The sequence below is a fragment of the Numenius arquata genome, chromosome 6, assembly GCF_964106895.1.
Source record: "Numenius arquata chromosome 6, bNumArq3.hap1.1, whole genome shotgun sequence".
Classification (NCBI taxonomy): domain Eukaryota; kingdom Metazoa; phylum Chordata; class Aves; order Charadriiformes; family Scolopacidae; genus Numenius; species Numenius arquata.
Window position 1 is genome coordinate 55,373,746 of NC_133581.1, and position 18,672 is coordinate 55,392,417.

General features: G+C 35.9%; 1 protein-coding gene across 1 annotated transcript in view; it reads right to left on the bottom strand.

Moving 5' to 3' along the window:
* The window catches only part of BAZ1A (bromodomain adjacent to zinc finger domain 1A), a 64,180-nt gene that overhangs the window by 20,698 nt on the left and 24,810 nt on the right, over positions 1-18,672 (bottom strand). Inside the window, exons 5-18 of the mRNA XM_074149313.1 lie at positions 17,201-17,302; positions 15,861-15,948; positions 13,921-14,055; positions 13,162-13,264; positions 10,956-11,122; positions 10,065-10,160; positions 8,041-8,179; positions 7,445-7,591; positions 4,931-5,026; positions 4,578-4,802; positions 3,907-4,072; positions 3,521-3,634; positions 2,290-2,414; positions 61-669 (exon numbers count right to left, since the gene is read on the bottom strand). Of these exons, the coding sequence (XP_074005414.1) occupies positions 61-669; positions 2,290-2,414; positions 3,521-3,634; positions 3,907-4,072; positions 4,578-4,802; positions 4,931-5,026; positions 7,445-7,591; positions 8,041-8,179; positions 10,065-10,160; positions 10,956-11,122; positions 13,162-13,264; positions 13,921-14,055; positions 15,861-15,948; positions 17,201-17,302 (2,312 nt within the window). The remainder of the gene's footprint in view (positions 1-60; positions 670-2,289; positions 2,415-3,520; positions 3,635-3,906; positions 4,073-4,577; positions 4,803-4,930; positions 5,027-7,444; positions 7,592-8,040; positions 8,180-10,064; positions 10,161-10,955; positions 11,123-13,161; positions 13,265-13,920; positions 14,056-15,860; positions 15,949-17,200; positions 17,303-18,672) is intronic.

The following is an 18,672-nucleotide window of genomic DNA, read 5'->3' on the forward strand; positions in this document are numbered from 1 at the left end:
GAATATTATATAGAAATTACAGCTGTGGAAGCAAATTAAAATCAGGAACCTTTCATTTACCTGGAATATGGAATTTTTCCACAGGAAAACTGCTGAGTTGTTCATATATTCTACTTTTCTCTTGTAAAAGAGTTTCTTTTAAGGCACTCTCCCTGTGTCCTCGGGAATTGAGAGCCTCTAGGAGTTGGTCCAGTTGTTCCCGAGAATTGTAAAAGCACCAACGGTTTGGTTTATATACTGGCCTTGGCACCTCTACAACAACACTGGTGTGTGAATCTTGGTCAATATTGGAGGTAGATTCAGAGGATTTCAAAGACTCTCCAGTTTTACTGAATACCTGAGGTTCATTTGTGCAAGACTGTACGCTATTCTGAAAGGAAGAGGTTCGAGGCAACAACATGTCTTCTGTGAGACCAGAGTAATCCTCTTCTATAAACAATCCAGGAACAGAGGGGAAAATCCAGTAGCGTCGGTACAGACGGTCACGACCTAACGGGGTGATATTTGTGCAGGCTGTTGCATTCTGAATCTTTTCTAACAGTTCCTTTTCTTTCTTTTGTTGCTCCTGCTTTAAAGCTTCTTCGTCTTCAGCAGTAAGAGGTTCACTCTTTTCACAAGTGGCCTCTTCTTGTCTTGTAAATTCTTTATATCCATTTTGCCCTCTCCTTCCTACAAGTTAAAGGAAGAAGAATGATAGCAACATGCTTATAAATTCTTTCTTTAACCAAAAACTCAAGTAAAGGTTGGGTTTTGGTTCTGTCCCTTTTTGACCAGCTAAACTTACACTGTCAAGGACCATCAGCTCAGTCAAGAAACAATACTAGTTTTATTAATGAAAAGTTCAAGTGATTAACCCCCTTCCCTCAATAGAGAGGAAGCTATCTTTAGTGGTCTACTTTCCGCAAAGTGAAAGTACAAGTCTCATTTGCTGACATTGTCATTTTGAACAACATAAAAAAGAACCAAAATTTTAAGAACTTAAAATTATCTAACCATCATAAAGTAAAATTCTAGCAATTTCATTATTGAATACAAACTATGTTTTGGACTTCATTTATCAAACTCAAAATTATCAGCTTAACCCCCCCCAAGACCTCAAGCAAAACCAGAATCCCTATAAAAGAACTTTTATTACAAACTCAATTATGTTACTTTATCCATTTAAAAAAAAAAAAAAAATACACATTACTATTTTTCCCCTCAAAGTGTACAAGCTGAAAATACTCCAATTCACATCTTAGTTTACCAAAGAATCAGGTCCCAACAGTCATGTTGAAAAGTACATCTTCTAATTAACACATGCAATGGTGAAAGATGCTGTCAGTACTTGATTTCTACTGATTTCCAGTGTGACCTTCAGTTTCTCCAGTTGTAGGAATGAAATAACACTTGTTTGCCCTCCAGGCACAATCTCTCAGACACGGGCATTTGAGAAACTTGAAATTCTGTTTAAGACCTCATTGTTTTGCCATCATAAAACTGTAGCAAACATGCAAACCTGTCTTACTGAATGACTCAGAATTTCTATCCCAGGCACTGTTAGGAACTGTACAAGTTTGTAACCCCAGGTTCACGATCATCCAGGACTCTCATGGGCATAGACACTAGCACAAAGCCTTCATGGGAGAAAGACAGATGAGCCAGAAGCCCAAAGCCATCAACAAGTCACCCTGCTTTGGTGATGGCTATGTTTAATTACAAATAGCAGGCTGTGCCATTTACTGCACCACAGCTCCTACTGGCACACTGCTGAGGAAATTAAACCTGGGGATGAGTCTGGTTGCATTCTGGTATAAAAGACATGCTGCTTCATTAACAAAGGCAAACTAAACCCAACCACTCAATATAACAGTTTCTTTTAAAACATCTGTTGTTTTTGCAGCTTCCTAATAAAAAGAATCAAAACCACACCACACCCTATTAAGATGAGACTCCTACAACTCTCTCTCTCCAAGCACATTACTCATAAATGTAATGTTTCGGCAGGCAACAGACTGGGCTTTTTTAAACAAAAGAGGAATCCAGGCAGCAAGTATGGAAGACAAGAAGAAACGGAAATGTGAAAGAACATATAGCTGACCACTAGAACTACATCAGGCCAGCTCAATGCACTTAATAGCCCATACGATCATGTTTGGATGTGGTGGGTCGTTGTTTTTTTCTTCTTTTCCTTTAAAAATTTACAGGAAAGATTGATACTTTATAAAAACTGACTCTAAACCACAAGAAATTCCTGGGTGCATGCATGCACGTGCATACAAGCACACAAGTGAACAATTATAGCGTTACCTCTTCCTCGTTTTTTGTTTGGTCCCAGCTCTTCTTCATCCTCCGTCACTGTGTCCATGTCTTGCTCTTTACGCTCAATCTCTTTGCTCTCTGTACTAGTATCAAGGTCTTCCCGTTCCTCCTCCCTGACACAAGAAAATAAACAAAAGGTGACTGACCAACCATATATTAAAAGCTGAATGGAATGGAAAAAAAATACACAATAGAATATAGCATCTTCAACACAAACAGTATTTTCCTCTCAAAAATACTTAAGCTAGTCAAAGACCTAGAATGCTTTTTAAAAATAAAATTTAAGTCATAGAATATATTAAAACCCAGAAGAAACCCACTGAACCAGAAATGGAAAATTCCATATTTAAGACTAAAACCTGCCCTTTGGTATTGATTCATTTGAAGAGCATTATAATAATCAGATCTTTTTTGGAAACATCTTAGTGTAGTTCTACTGACCTGAATTTTTTTCATGACTAAAAAAATGCTTCCTCATCAAAACATATACTGTTTTATAAAATGCTTATTACACATTTTTTCTTTCATCTAGCAAATATAATTAAAGTCCTACAGAACTACATGCAACCATTACAGGATAACATTTATTTTATTATTTTTCTTCAATTATAGTTTCAAAAACATAGCACAAATCTGTCTTTGGCTCATGCTCACCTTTTGCAAGCAGATTTATTTAACTAACTCCCTTCCTCAAGCAGGTAAAGATCTAGTGTTGTATATACACTTTGCTTTTTTTCTGGAATCCTATACAGCTGCATGTGCATGAATCCTACCACCTGAAACCATACAGTTTTATTAATAGAACAAAAAACCTTGGGATTATGGAAATCACCTGTGATAGCACAGCATTTTAAAAAATGCTATTAAATTTCACTCAAACTGTTACATGAAGTCAGTATTATCTAGCTCAGATTAGACCAATGCCTCAAATTATAAAATGAACTAGAATGGTCTATTATGAAAATATTCTCTTGTCAGTAGGTAAAACTGGCAAACACTTTCAGTAGAATTATAAGAGTTGATTTTAAAAATAAAATCACTGTCATAAAGCAATCCTAGAACACTATGATGAAAAATAAAATCAACATTAAGGACTATATACTTAATTAAAATATACCTTTGTATATAGTCAAGTCAATGAAAACTACATAGGTAAAGTTTGGCCACCTAACTGCAAAGTGCTACATCACATGTATCACAGTAATATCATGTGTCATACCCAACAGATACTTCTACAGCAGGATTTCTTTGCTCCTCTTCTTTCAGCTTTTCTTGTTTCTCTTTCATTTTTAACTCTTGTTCTTTTAACCTTTCTTCTTTCCGCTTGCGTATCCTAATAGTAAGAAGAACATAGAAAATCGGTTGCAATTAATCTAGTATCTGATCTGGCCACATCTTTTTTCTTTTATACTCCAGCATCATCTAAAAATAACAGTAACGTGGGAAAGCACAACACCAAGCACAATAAAGTTGCACTCCTGTCTAGGGTCTCAAGAAACCATCATAAAACACTAACAGTACTATTGTTTCTCATATGCCTTTTGCAATCAAGGAATTAATTTAAGTTGTAGCAACAAAATTTAGGTTTCCATATCCTAGACCTACCTTGCCGCTGCTGCCTCTCGTTCTTTACGATGCTGTTCTGCCTTTAATTCTCTGAACTCCTGTTTTGCCTGTCGTAACACATCAACCGAGTCCTCAATGAAATCTCGAGTGGAGACAAGAGTCAGAAGTTTCCCACAGAGGGCATGAAGGATCTTCATCTTTTCTCCTAATAAAATTCAGACCCATGTTAATATTTCATTATACTGGTAAGTAAGCCTGCCTTACTCTTGCACACTCCAGGCTGAAGATTGGTTCTCACTTGAGAAAAAGTGAACAGTGAAACATTGTACTGCGCCAGCTGCACTCGAAAAGAGGGATTTCCTGAAGGATCTGCTTTGCTCAGAGATGTTGAGCCTTTATTTTTAACTTTTAGCACTGAAAGAAGAACTAAAATGCAGTATTATCTTCAAAATGGAGATAATGGAACAGTAGATCATTTTTTTCTCCATTTCAAAAAAATCCAAAAGACTCAAACCAGAACAGCAATAAAAAGCAAGGTATGAGTCACTCAGATGCTTCTCCCAGAGAGGTCTCCTCCTCCAAGAAAAACTAAGGGTTTAAAAAAGCTACTCAGAAGTAATGAGATTGACCATTACTGATCTAAAGCAGCCAGAAAACCGATCACTTGATGAGCAATCTAATAATCTTGAATATTTATTGTCTTTTATTACCTGGCAACAAGTCATACACTGAGGTACTTGAAAGTTTCTTCAAGAGACCAGGATTACTTAATCTCAGCTCCATGCAAGCATCATCAGTAGCATCAAACCCTCCTCGTTTCTGGTAACGGTATTTTGCATTGGCTGATGTAACATCAGCACCTGACGCTAGAATGTGAAGTCTGAGAATCTCAGAAAGAGTGCAGCTATCAAGATCCAAGTTTTTCAAATTGCAGCCTACAGTTGAGAAGAATGAACAGTTATTTTATATAGACATTTAGGTGTATACAAATATAGAAAATGTGCTTTAAAATACAGAGCAAAATAAGAACAGTAACAAAACAAGAAGTGAAACCCACACATACCCTGATGTAACTGGGGCCATGCAGCTGCCAAAGTTGCAACTGCAGACAGTGCAGATTTTGTGGGGTCTGCATCTTCATCCAAAGCCTCTGTTAAATCTTTAAGGAAATAAACACTTTATTCTAGTGCAAATTAAAACTTGTACTGTGGAGGTGAGGAAAGCAAGCCGGTTTTTAAAAGTTGCAGACAAAGCGAAAAGAGGGCCAATATTTACAAAAGCATCAATGTATTCAAAAGTCAATTCAACATCCAAATTAAAATTTACATATCTTTAAATGCAACTAAAAATCCAACTAAAAGCTAAGGACATGCACCACATGCTATATGCTGTTCCCCCTAAGCTGTTAAAGCAACCACAAAACATGCACAATGGCAACATAAAAGGCAGCAAAAACAAACCCATAAACACACTGGAAAGCAAAAACAAACAACAATGCAAGAACACCTGCATTTCGTTCCCTGAAATGAACCGTTATTTCCTATCATCGTTTTGTTTTTAGAACAGACCATCCAAAACCAATCACACATTTTGATACTGGTTATCACCATTTACTGTATACTTTTAAACTCTAACTGAGCTATAGCCTTCCTGTTCTGCACAAATAAAATTAGTAAGGCATTACAAAGAAACCGTATTTCACCAAAACAAGCATCTGCCCTTAATAAGGAGCATCACACATTAGCAAACTGACCAGGAAAGAGGGGCAGTGAAAGATAGAAACGGCAGAATTCCTGTTTCTTAGACAAAAGTTTCCTTAGCACTTACAGGTATTTCTCCAGAGGGTTAGCAGAATTTTTTCAGTATTGTACGCTGTTTCAATGATTTCACTTTATTCAAGTCCAAATCATTAAGCAGTTACAAAGTCACCGAGTCAAAAGAGCCACAAATCCAAACTAAGGCTACATAAAAAGCAAATCCACAACAGTCTTCTATGATGACTGATGTTGTTTGAAAACTGTCACCCAGACGTTGCAAGATTAACCTGTGCACCTCCCCTTCTCACTCTATCTGTATAAGAGGGTTTGAGAAAGTACTGCACACACCAAAACCTCACACCCGTGGTGTTTTCTGTTGCAGAAACACTGCCTGCACAGACTTTAAGTGAGCAGACATGCCGACTACCACTAGTTTGATTAGCCAGAATTACAAAGCTGAGAACATGTAATTCTTCTACGGGAAAGATGACGTCTAAACAAGAGTAACAAGAAATGAAAGATCCAAGGCAAGTAAAAGATAATACATAAAGTATCCTGCCCACAGGTCTACTAAACTAGAAGCAAAATGGCCAATTTTTGTAATTGCTAGCCCCATATAGTCAAATTAAAATATGAAAGTTACATTAATTTTTTTTTTTCTAATCAGTCCTGTGAACAATAATCTAATCAACTATTCTATGATTACCTGATAATGGAATCCTTGCTTATATTGCCCAAGCAACACTCTCAGTAGTTAAAATATACAGTTTAATTGCTAAATGCAACAATAATTAAAATACAACCTAAAATACAACCTAAATTTGTTAACACCGCATATCAAATCTGTAACTTTATTCCAAGAGCAGTCTGACAGAGCTGAAGACAGTGCCCAGGTTTTACAAAAAGACATTATATAGACTGGACATAAATCTTAAGCATGAGAACGCACATAGTCTTCAAGAGAGGAATTAAAGGAACCTTCCAATACCTCATCCGTCTTACAGGGGAACCACAGGATTCACTTGACCTCAAACGTGATATGCTCTCACGTTCCTATCTACCTCTAATGAAATAAATTGCAAGAAGTGTCAAAGCTTCTCCTTTAATTAGTCAGCAAATTTGGTAGTCCATAAGCACAGGACCACATAAATTTGGAACAAAGCCTACACTTCCTTCTGATCAGTGGTTAGTGTACACCAAAAGCCTCTGAAAATGTGGGCAACTTCAGCCTTACAGTGAAAATCAAAGGTAGAGCGACTGTGAGATCCTTTACTGGAAAAACACAGAGACATGGTAGCATCTAGGAGTTGTGGATGCATACTTCTAAAGTCTTGAAGGACAATGAATATTGAGTTCTCCATTATAGTTGTGCTGGGGAGTTTTAGTTTTTAATCTAGTTAGGGCCAGAATTTCTTTTCTTTTTTTTGAGCTACAGATAAAAGTCCTCTGAGAAGATTTAGGAAAATGCTTTATCTTCTCACCCTCAGGAGAAACATCTCACAGTGCTGAAGGAAGAAGAGGAAGGTGAAGACAAGTTTCCCTCACCTCCAAAACATAAGCAGTGCTGTTAAAAGCTTATTATGCTTTGCTGGATACAATTGTAGTAACAATGAGCTTGCTTTTTCTCTATTTCTTCCAGATGCCACCCTTATGCCCAGTTTAAAGCTTTAATTTCAGATAAAGAGAAAAAACAAGTCCATTTACATACAATATCCGTGCATAATAAGACAAGGTTAAACAAAGGAATGCCATAAATCATGCAGTTTAAAGTTAATTTGAGTGAAATTTCAGTTTTTCAGCAGTAAAATTAAGGATCTGACCTTTGGTCTCAGCATCAGCTATTTGATCTTTGGCCACTTCCTCTTCCTCTTCGGCCATTGCCTGAAAGATGGCAGTCAGGAAGAAAAACAGCAATTCACATAGTGGGCCTTCAGTGTCATTTCCTACAAGAGCTTCCTCTAAAACTTCTGTGAATAAAGTTTAAGAAGCGTCACTTTTGCCGCAAAGTTGGAGAACGATTATGTACTGAAGAATGAAAACATTATTTTTTTTTCCTTCAGGTATGATAATCAAGTTACTTTTCCATAATTTACTGCAAACATTCCTAAAGTGATGCCATTAGAAAGCGTTGACAAAACATCATTATTTTCTTAATATATAACTGCAAGAGTAAAGTACAAGTAGTCATTTTAATAAGTAGATTAACAGTTTCTACACTGAAATTAATTTTGATTTTATAAACAGTGCAGAAGTTGACTGTGAAGAGAGAACTGGATTGATATGCACGTGTAAGCACTGGCATATTAAAGCTGCACAGAAAATTTTGTAGCACTGGTAGTTGGGTGCTTTTAAGATGTTTGGCTGGAGAAGGGACACCACAAAATTGGGGCACCTTGCCACATAAATGACAACTTGCCTAGAGTCACTCCTTCGGGAAATTCATCTTGAAGATCAAAAAGTTCCCCAAAAGCATACAAAAACTCCAAAACCATCAGAGCATCACCAAAGATCTCAGGAGGAAGTCTTGTCTTCACAGGAATTGGAACAGGAAGTTCCTGCAATTGAAATGGAAAAACTTAATCATGTATCTGGTTTCTGCAGAGTACACAAGTGATCAAAACCAAACAGTCTACGATTTTAAGGAGCGTATCTGTTTGGTTTCTTTTTATTTTACTCAAAATAGTTCTGCAGGACACATAACCAATTATCTATCTGTGGTAGATAGATAATTTGACTTTTACAATTGAACTTTTACAATTGAAGAATTTGCAACTTGGATGTAAATTTTTTTGAGAGAAAAGTTTATTCATGTTCACAAAGATTTTGTATCTTTGTTTAAAGGAACTCAAATCCACTAAAAGAACACTGGCTGTCAAAATTGTTCCTTCAAACCTGTATTACTTCACAAGAGTTCTGAACTTAAGTTTGCTAGAACTGTCCAGACAAGCGAAAATAAACATATTCTTAAAAAGTTACTTGTTATTGCTTGCAAGGACAAGCAAATAAAAACCCAACACATTCACATAAAACCACACCCATCTAATACTAGGATATGCAAGATCATGTCTAATGACCAAGTATTCTGGTATTTGGGGTTTTTTTGTTGGTAAAGCAATTCCGATAACTGAAGACATTTTGAAGGGAGCTGATATAACCATGTAACAAGACCACTTAACAGAGACACCATCTCCAAATCATAGATGACAGTGTCTAACACTGAGTATGACTTTCAAATTAATATCTTGATGTAACTTTTCAAGATTCTTCTTCACTTAATGTTTCTTTGCAGACAGAGTCAAACAATTTCCAGAAGGATGGTTCCTTTACACAAAGGAGGTAGTTTGCAAACATTAACGAGAAGAACGCCAAATACTATGCTTTCAGAAGAACACGGTACAGTACTTCATACATTTCCCGAGAAGGAAATTTTTTGAAAAGCAGTCTATGAGTGGATCTGTCTTCTTGCTTCCTCACCTAAACTGATCTTTATTCATATGCTTGTCAGTTTTCACCGTAGTGATGATACTACTTTCCCACTCCTCCCTTTTTCTTTTCCAATGGACATATAGCAGCATTGTTTTGCACAGCTTCCTCTCGTTTTGACAATGCTTTTCCCCTTCTTCAGTTTATTCTCCCTTTCTATACACAGCTAAGAGTTTTCTCTCTCATCTTCAAGGGCCTATACAGGTCTCCTTGCAAACACATTCAATTTTCATATTCCTCACAACCAGTGCTATCACTTCATTTAACACTGCTCTGTTTCCACTTGTCCTCTTTGCGCTTGTCATGTTTTGCCATCCATCTCAAATAAGCCTCTGACAATTTTGCCTCCTTTTGCTATCCCCTGCCAAAATTAATCATAATAGTGTACATAAATGTGTAACACTAGACAATCTCCTGTTGTGTACAGCCACGTTATATTCTTGTTTAGAACATTAAGTTTTTTGGGAGGTAAATCATTGTTACTTTACATAGGTTTCCGGGATCATCTGGAAAGATACTCGTTAAGCCAGGATACTGATAGAGTCTGATCAAAAGAATGCCACAGGGAGTAACAAGCTAATGTCCTTTCTACCTTTTGCAGCCAAAAGTTCGGTTTTTTCATTACGCAAATTTTGTGAGTAACTCAGGTTTATTCTAGGCGAGCTTGTTGTGTATTTAACAGAAGAGTCAGACATACTCAATACCCTCCACTCAGTAAGAGCAGCGCTTCAAAAATACATCTGTTCCACGTTAAGACCAAGAACAGCCTGTAGAGCTTTTCTGGAGGGTGAAAATGCAGACGACCCTATTAGCATCACCACTGGGAAGCATTATATGACTGCAGGTGATTCACAAGCCCCAGCATTCACATCAGACCTAGATCCACCCCTGCATTAGGGAATCAAGCTTGGGGAGCCTGTAAAGCACAAGCTCGAGCCATTCCAAATCCAATCATACCTTAAGATCATCACACTCCATATCTTCTCTAGGCTTACTCCATTGTTTCAGGTATTCAACGTATTTTCTTTTTTCTTCACGCAGCTTCTCTCTTTCCTGAAAAAGAGAGTCACAATTGTATAAAAAAAAAATGGTCAGATAGCCCTATTACAGTCTCTAGAACTGTAACACTTACTATTTCAATCACACTGAAAAATAAAACATATTTAATTAGAATGAATTACTTTGGATAAGAAGATATTGGCAAAATGTTTACAGGTAAACTGTGGTGATACTTTGTTGGATTAGACATGGGGTTTTGTTAGAATTTTTGTTGGTTTTGATTTTGTTTCTTTTTTTTTTTTTTTAAATGGAAGCAGTGGAGGAAAGAATATCTAAAAATAAGACTATTTATGAAAGTTGCCACCAAAAAGAGACCACCAAAATAGATAGTGGATGTGGCAAAATATAGAGGAATATATAATTTCTTCATATACAAAGTGAAAGTTATTTAGCAATTTCCATCCAAAGAGAAACCACAAGGAAACCCACAGCCACTTAATATGCTGTGAATCTGATGCAGTACAGTGTCTTTAAGACAGAAGACCACCATCAAGTTCAATACTGTTGTGCATTATCAGCAAAAAAACCCCAAAACCCCACCACTTCAGTAGTAAGTTAAGAGTGAACTTTTTGTGAACTAAAATTATAATATAGAGAATGTTGTCCAGAAAGTCAAATCCCTGATCATATCTCCTAACTGCCAATTCTTACAAAGTGCATTTCTAACAACTGAAAACAGTTAATGGAAAATAACTTGGAGCAGACAGCAACTAAGAAACAAGTAAACCGGAAAAAAGTAAAGCAATTATACTGTTCCTATACAAAGCACATATACTGCAAATGCATTACTTTTTCCTTTTCTATTTTGAGTCTCTCTTTCTCTTCTTTCTTCTTCATCCTTTCTTCTTCCACAATCTTCTTTAATTCTTCTCTCTTTTTTTCCTTATCTTCTTTCTCCTTTTTCTTAGCTTCTATAGCATTCGCCTTCTCTCGTTTTAATTTAGCTTTTTCAAAAGCTATAAAGGAAAAAAACAAACAAACCAAAATTATTTTTTTCTTTTATAAAATGTTAATTTTATTTAACTGTGCTAAATAGACTGATCTTTTTATAATTACCATATGAAAAAGATATTGTTATGAAGACTGAATTGTTTCTATGCCAACCAGAAACTCAATCACTTGAAAGTTCTTTTGAGAATCAGAATTTTAAGCCTAAGTATTATACATGTTTTACAAGGCTGCCATCAATGTAATCAAGTCAAATTTCTCTGGTTTTATGAGTATACAGAAGTTTATTACTTGTTTATTGGTTTCTATCAAGTGACATAAAGATGAGAACTGATTCCAACTGCATGTAATTACAGCAACATATTGAGTAATGACTGCTTAATAAAAGAACACCACAACTAGGTGTGGCACATAACCATGAAATATTTGTGATATAAACCCCTTTAAATAAATTATCTTTAAATATTTATTTATTACTGAATTACTGCAAGTCAATACAGTTGAAACCTACTTAGTATTTCAGTGGGTTTTGTGCAAGTTTTACTTCTGTTATATAGTTTAAGATGAACTTTAATTAGTAATAAATGTTATTGCCTGAGGAGATCCAGATTTCTTTGTAGTTGTCTGCGGAAGAATAGCAGGATACAAATTTCCACTTTCTGTAAACAATGTCTGTCAGCCCACACAAAGGCTAAGAAATAAAAGGGGGTCAGGGGGTTTACCATTTTAATTGAATAAACAAGAAAGCTAGAATCACAAGTGAAGAAAATGAAAAATGATCCTTGCTTCTATTACCAAGTGGATGGCACTCAAAAAAGATTTTGATTACATTTTCCTAGAAAATTCTGAAAATGGGCTAGATTGCTTTTACAAGACAGCTACTGCATGTACCAGCAATGGTTCTCACCCAGCAAACAAAAGCAGTGAAGCTGATCCCCCATAGTCTTCAAGGGTATTGAGTTTTGGGGTGTAACAGAATAACACAAAGATAAAATTAAGCCAGAGATGTGTCTTAACCAGCCTTCTAGAAGCTGTAGCTTGCACCACACAAGAAAAGAAACAGCTTTGATGTTGATCAGTGATTACCTTGTTCTGTGCTGTCATTCCCAGCACACAAACAAACAGATGCTAGTTGTGCAAAAAAGCAGACGCACAATTTTTGTGGAGCCTATTACCCTCGTGTCCCCATCTCCTATGAAGAAAAAGGCCCTGAGCAGCTTCAGACAACTTTGCAGTTACTCAAGCAGATGTTGGACTAGATAATTTCCAGAAGTTTCTAAAACCCTAAAACATTCTATGATAATGGAAACGAGGTAGAAAACAGAAGTTCACTGAACTGTTTCCACAGATGAAAGTCTTTAATTAGTAAGGACATCAGTGTTTACAATCCAGAAGAACATCTCAATATCTGAGCTTTGTCTCCTCAAGAAGACGCACCAGTTTACCTAGTTAAACCCATGCAAAAGGTATGTATGCCCCCTTATTTCATTTGAAATCAAGTTTAAAGGGATAAGAAACAGGTCAAAACTAAGCCAAAATAATTCAATCAGTCCAAAATAAAAATCTCTTAAGTGACTTGTGCTCTTTTAATTACAAAAATCTGTAAACATACTGTAAGTAATCTTGCAGGACATTTAGACATACCTTAATTATCTATGCACAGACATCTTCAGAAGGACTGAAGATTTCCTTAATGATTATTAGAGGTTTAGAAAGCATTGCAGTTCTTTTAAATTTTGAGGTAGTTTTTCCATTTACAGATTTTCCTCACACAACAGATTGATTTGTCTTACATGTTCATGTTTTTATATACCTTCCACTGGTAAAATTTATACATGACTTCAGAATCCAAACTGCAAGATTTATTTTGCTCTTTTTTTATCTGAGATGAAAATCAACACAACTGGACCACAAGCTTCCTACATTTCCCCAGTTCAGTAAAATTAAAAAAAAAAATTTCAGAAAACCCAAAAAATACTCTAATTATGGTCTACTCTCAGACTGCAAAAATTGGTTCTGCTAGTCATAGGCCTAAACCTCAACTTACCCATGGCCTGCATATCTTCTTTTTGCTTCTGGAACCTTGTCTTCTCCCTTGCCACTTTACTTTTGTTTCCTTGGGTATTTTGTTTAGCAGGAATCTCATCCTCCTGATAGAGAATTTGGAGGCAGGAGAGAAAAAAAAAAAAAAAAAAGACCATAGCATCAATAGTGAAATGAACAGCAACAGATACTCCCAATTTTTCAACAGTTCTCTAAAGAATAAAAACAGGCTGTAAGAGTTTTCCCACAATCATACTAAGTACTCCGAGATCCTGCCTAATAGTCGGAGGGGGAGGGGGGTAAAATCCAAAATGTTTTCTTCCACCTTCCTTTTAAATAAAGTAGTTTAGAGCACTGAGCTTTGCTGTGTTTAAATGCAGGCAAGTGACATAACTATATCTAAGACTACAAATTAAAGTTTTTTTAAAGTTTTTTAGCTATTTATTTATTTATTTATCATTCCCAGAAGAGACAAGTACTCTATGTGCCTTCACAACACTCTGAAAAGCCAGTTTCTTGGTGGGATCACAGAAATAAGAAAGAAAAAAAATAAGATAACGTATCAAGTGTGGTCCCTTTTATCAGCTTAACTATAAAGCAAACTACTTTAATAGCAATTATGTTATATATCCCAATTCATCCTCCAAGAAAAAAAGCACAACGTCAGCCTTGCATCCCAAGTGTTCTGAAAGTTCAGAGAAGATGGAGGACTTAAAGACTACACTGATGTGTCTTCATCCAGATTAAAAATGTTATTACTTACAAGACTAGTAGATGCCCTCTTTGGAGGTCTCCCTCGCCGTCTGCTTGCAGGACTGAAGATAAATGTGGGTGGGTCATCAGGAAAGAAGTAGGAGAAATTCTGTTCCGCTAGATTGTATTTTGCAATTGATGTTGCCTTAGTAAGAAAGGTGAAAACAGATACACATTGTGAAATTCTTCCCTTTTCATAAATATAAGCTAATTAATAAATCATCAATTCACAAAAAAGACAATAAATGTAACTAGATTCACAATAGGTTAGTTTAGGATAACAAGTAAAACTCTGAAATAGCATAACTGTAGAGTTAATCCATCAAGTGGATAAAAATGTAAGCAGCACAAATTTGAAAATATTTGGCCTCGTTTAGTAAGATTTTATTTCTTTAGATGCCTTTTAGCAAACATAGCTGGCAGAGTCTTCCTAGCAAGTTACTGGAAGGTGTTGAGAATTACTTTTTCCAGAGAAAGACAGAAAATTAATTTACTGAAGAATCATACAATTCTCTATCATACTTAAACATTTCTGGAGGAAGAGAAAATGTATGACTTTCCTCATTCTGAATTGTTTCTTTTCAAGTCAGCTTTCTCAACTTCAAAAGTCTGCCCTTATCAAGCAATAGGGATGAGGATACAAAGGAGACACTCCAAACAGCACAAGTTCACAGAACTGCTGAAATGCAAGGCAATCAACAGGGAACAAGGAGACCTTCCACAAAAAGCCCAAAGAGAAGATGACAAATGCACGCATATACAGAATATAACAATTTTCCTGCTGCACCAGAAAGCATTGCTAATAGATCACTAGACCCAGCACACTATCACATCAAGGACAACATGATCACTAACAAGCCCAAGGAAGGGGCTGGTTATCCCTTTCAGGTCTATTTTTTTCTATTTCCATTTCTTTTAAAGAGACAGACTTTAAAATTACACACTTATTTAGAAATTAGTTGCCATTGTATTTTCCACAATTTTCAGGGGCAAGACTTTCATTGATGATGATTTAATCTATTAGAGCTTTCCTGTGCAGAAGGAGCAGTTACACAGCTGTACGAGGATTCCTCACAGAAAACACAAGAGCTAATAAACAAACGTGCTACTTTCTAAAAACAAGATGAAGATAAGAAGGATTTCAGGGTCAAAGGTGCAATATGCAGTGAAAGAGTCCAGGATCTCCTATGGCACTGGAAGCAAAGCAAGGGAAATTGCTGCCTACTTGTTAAGTGTGGGAAAAGCTGTCCAATTCCTTGAGCACAAGTAAACAGATCAGAGTCATCCTTCACAGACTAAGATGTGAACTTTAGTCTGAACTTATGCTAAATATCACCATATATCTCCACATAGATGACAAAAATATGTATCTTAACATCTTCAACATCTAAGGCCTCATCAAAAGGCCATTCCAGCCACCTGAACTCTTTGGCATTTCTGTCCCGCTGAAGAACTGGAGACTGAATTCAATCTACAATAAAATATTTTCCAGCTAAAAGCATTACAATAGAATAATATTAGCTTACTGTACGAAAACAGTAACAGTTAATTTTTATTTGACTTGGAAATACCAGCTGCATACCTTGAAGAATGAAAACAATTCATGTGTTAGACTAAGCAAAAATATACTATTTTTTAACTAACATTTTTATTTTGGGGACTTTTCTAAACTGGTAGCTAAAGAAGAAATAAGAGAATCAAATTCTGCTTCATGTACAGAAAAACTACCATCTTTTTTACAACCAAAGTTAACAAAAACCTGTTTCTACAGAAAACGTTGCAGTATGCATCCTTTTATTTTGGAGAAGTCAAATACCAACTCAATTTATTATACTTACAAAAAGCTAAGCTTGTAATTTAAAAAAGAAGCTCCAAGCAGCTAGTAGAGAAAAAAAAAAAGGGCTTAGTAGGGTCAATATTCTATCCCACAAATTATTCCTTCTTATTTACCTTAGTTTTAATGACTCCATCATGTGGTTCACAGTGTTGTTTCAGAAAAAGTTTAAGTCTATCACGAGAAAATAGATGTTTCCTCCGGCTGTATTAGGAAAGAAAGGTAGCATTATTAAGCAACATCTTTAATTATTATTTGAGTACAGCTGACAATATATGCAAGAACACATGTAACATCATATGATTGACCTTTTTCTCATTTTCTTAATTATAAATTACACTCTTACTCTTGTAAGTAACAGCCATTCTCTGCAACCCCAATTCAATTAAAAATTTCCTTATGAACGAAGCAAAACCCACATAATACTTAAACAGTTGCTTTACGCATCTGTCATTTTTGTTTTGAAGATCGTGGTATGTCCTATTTATACACACATACAGACAAACTTTGCAGCCTGTTCATCCCCCCTAGATCCTCCAAACATTCCTTTCTATCACAGCAGCTTTTTAAATCCCCAAATAAAATTAAAGTCTGATTGTTTCAGAAGAGGGTGAAAACAATCAAACATGGACAGCAGGAAAAAAGCGTTCACATCTCTCAAAAAGGGAGGTAAGGCACAGGAGCCAACAAGTGACACTGGCTGATCAGGCTGTGGCACTCCTTATGACAGGACAGCACGGGCTCTAAATGCTTCCTGACATCCCAGGGAACCTGCACTTCTTCATGGGAAGGAGAAAACCAATTACAGAGGACTAGTTAATGAGAAAACCAAATCTCCATTCATGCTGGAGCTAGATGACTTGAAATTACTGAAGTTTTTTGTTTTGTTTTTTTGGGGGGGTTGGTTGTTGTTTTTTTTTCCCCTCAAAACTGTCCTGTTTATGAAGTTTTGACGCACAATCTACTCTAAAAAATATTTTAACTAAATTCAAGAAAAAATTATGTTATTTAAGGTGCAAAAACTCTTTGCAGCTTTCTATTTTAAAGCAGTCTTATTGCCAGTGTCTGCTCCAGCATTTCAAACCAGTAACGCTACCGCACAGAGAGAGCTCACAACGCCAACAGTTCATCAATATTACAGAATAGGATTCTCAAACTCTTTCTCACCTACTCCATCATTCACAGCAGTAGGCACAGGTATCAGAAGCAACAGCAAGTCTCATCCACGGCCAATGAAAGCAGAGACTTGTAAGGAATTGGTATCTGCGTTAATACTAGTAAAGCTTGGAACCCTTGCTACAGAAAGCCTGTGGAACACATTTTCTTCCAGTGCGTCTAACTAAAGTTCTAACACATTATTTTAAAATGCCATTTTATATTAAAAACATCTTACAGTGACTTACACAACTCATACAGTTATAAAGTACAACTTTAAATTTCATATACTAATTTTTACCTTAGTTGAGATGCTTTAACTATAACAGTTTCATATAGTTCTTTTTTAATAGGTTGGACTTTGTATTTGAACAAAGAAGGATCAATTATGGCTTTCTTCTCCCTAAATAAAATAATAAAAAATTTAAAAGTTAACGACAACCACGAAATATCAGTCTTATATTCTTAAATATATTTATGCGCATACACAATGGACCTCTTGAGAATACCCAGCCATATTTAATACAGGCTGTATTCCACAGGTACTAAAGAGGACCTATTCACTTCTGCCAACTTTTCTGCCACTAGGTTTAGATCTGCTTCAAAGCCAGTTCCTGGAAGAAACAAGAAAAGGGATCGGGGATGTTGGTTTTCTTAATGGGGAGATGGGAGATGTGAAGGGAAGGAAGAACAAAGAGGGAGACAAGTAAAGATACATCCCTATCCCTCAGAAAATCATCTCCTTAATACTCCCAGTACTCATGATGGCAACAGGAAGGCAATAAAAAGGAGAAAAGCATGATGAGGGAGGAGTACAAAAGACAGAGTTAAAGAAAATTAATAAAAGTAGTAGCCATAGAGATACAGATCACATTTCAAAACAAATAAAAAACCGAGGTAGAATATTTTTCTGAAATATCAATTTAGAAAAAAAAAAAACCACCCTCACCAACAATATTCTGAAAATAAGAAGAATCATAAGGCAATGCAACTACCCTGTAAAATAAATGCTTATTGAGTTACATGTTTTTTCCCCCCAAGGTGTACTTCCCTTTTACAGCTATCAGCTACAGAGAACTAGGTTTTTTCCCCCATAGGAAATATTTCTTCAATTTTAACGTAACAGTAACTATTTTCTTGCTCCTCTTCCTAGAAGAATAAAAATCCAGGTCTGACGTGCTATCAAAAAAAAATTCACTCCTTTAAAAACAAAGCAAGGGTTTTTGCCGCAGACAATATACACTTTTGCTATTAAACAACAGAACTAACATCTCCTAGGGTGGTAATTTGCAATCAAAAGTCCTATTGCTTTATCAGGAAAAATTCAACCATCATCAGTAAGGGAAGGTGAAGAAGTTACATGGATGAACTAGGAGATTCACAGCTATGCATTTCATAGTCATTATCACTCCTTATAGCATTTACAAAATGCTTGAAGGTGGAGTCTGTGACAAAACAAAATACATCAATATACCACTTGCTATTCTTTACCCCTATGAAGAACACACAAGATGTAGTGAACTGTACTTTACAAGGTTGTTGAATATGAGATTTGCTCCAGTTTGTATTTTTTCCCCACTAACACTGTGAAATAGAAGTCCAAAGAAATGCAACATTCAGATGCCTAATAATAAATACATTAATTCATAAAAATGAACTGTAAAAGAAACAGTACTTATCCACAGTTAGTGTCATTTATATGAGAATAATTTGCAAATTTCTGGAGAAAAATAGGTTACGGTGATTAAATGATCAACCTAGTTAAAAACAAAT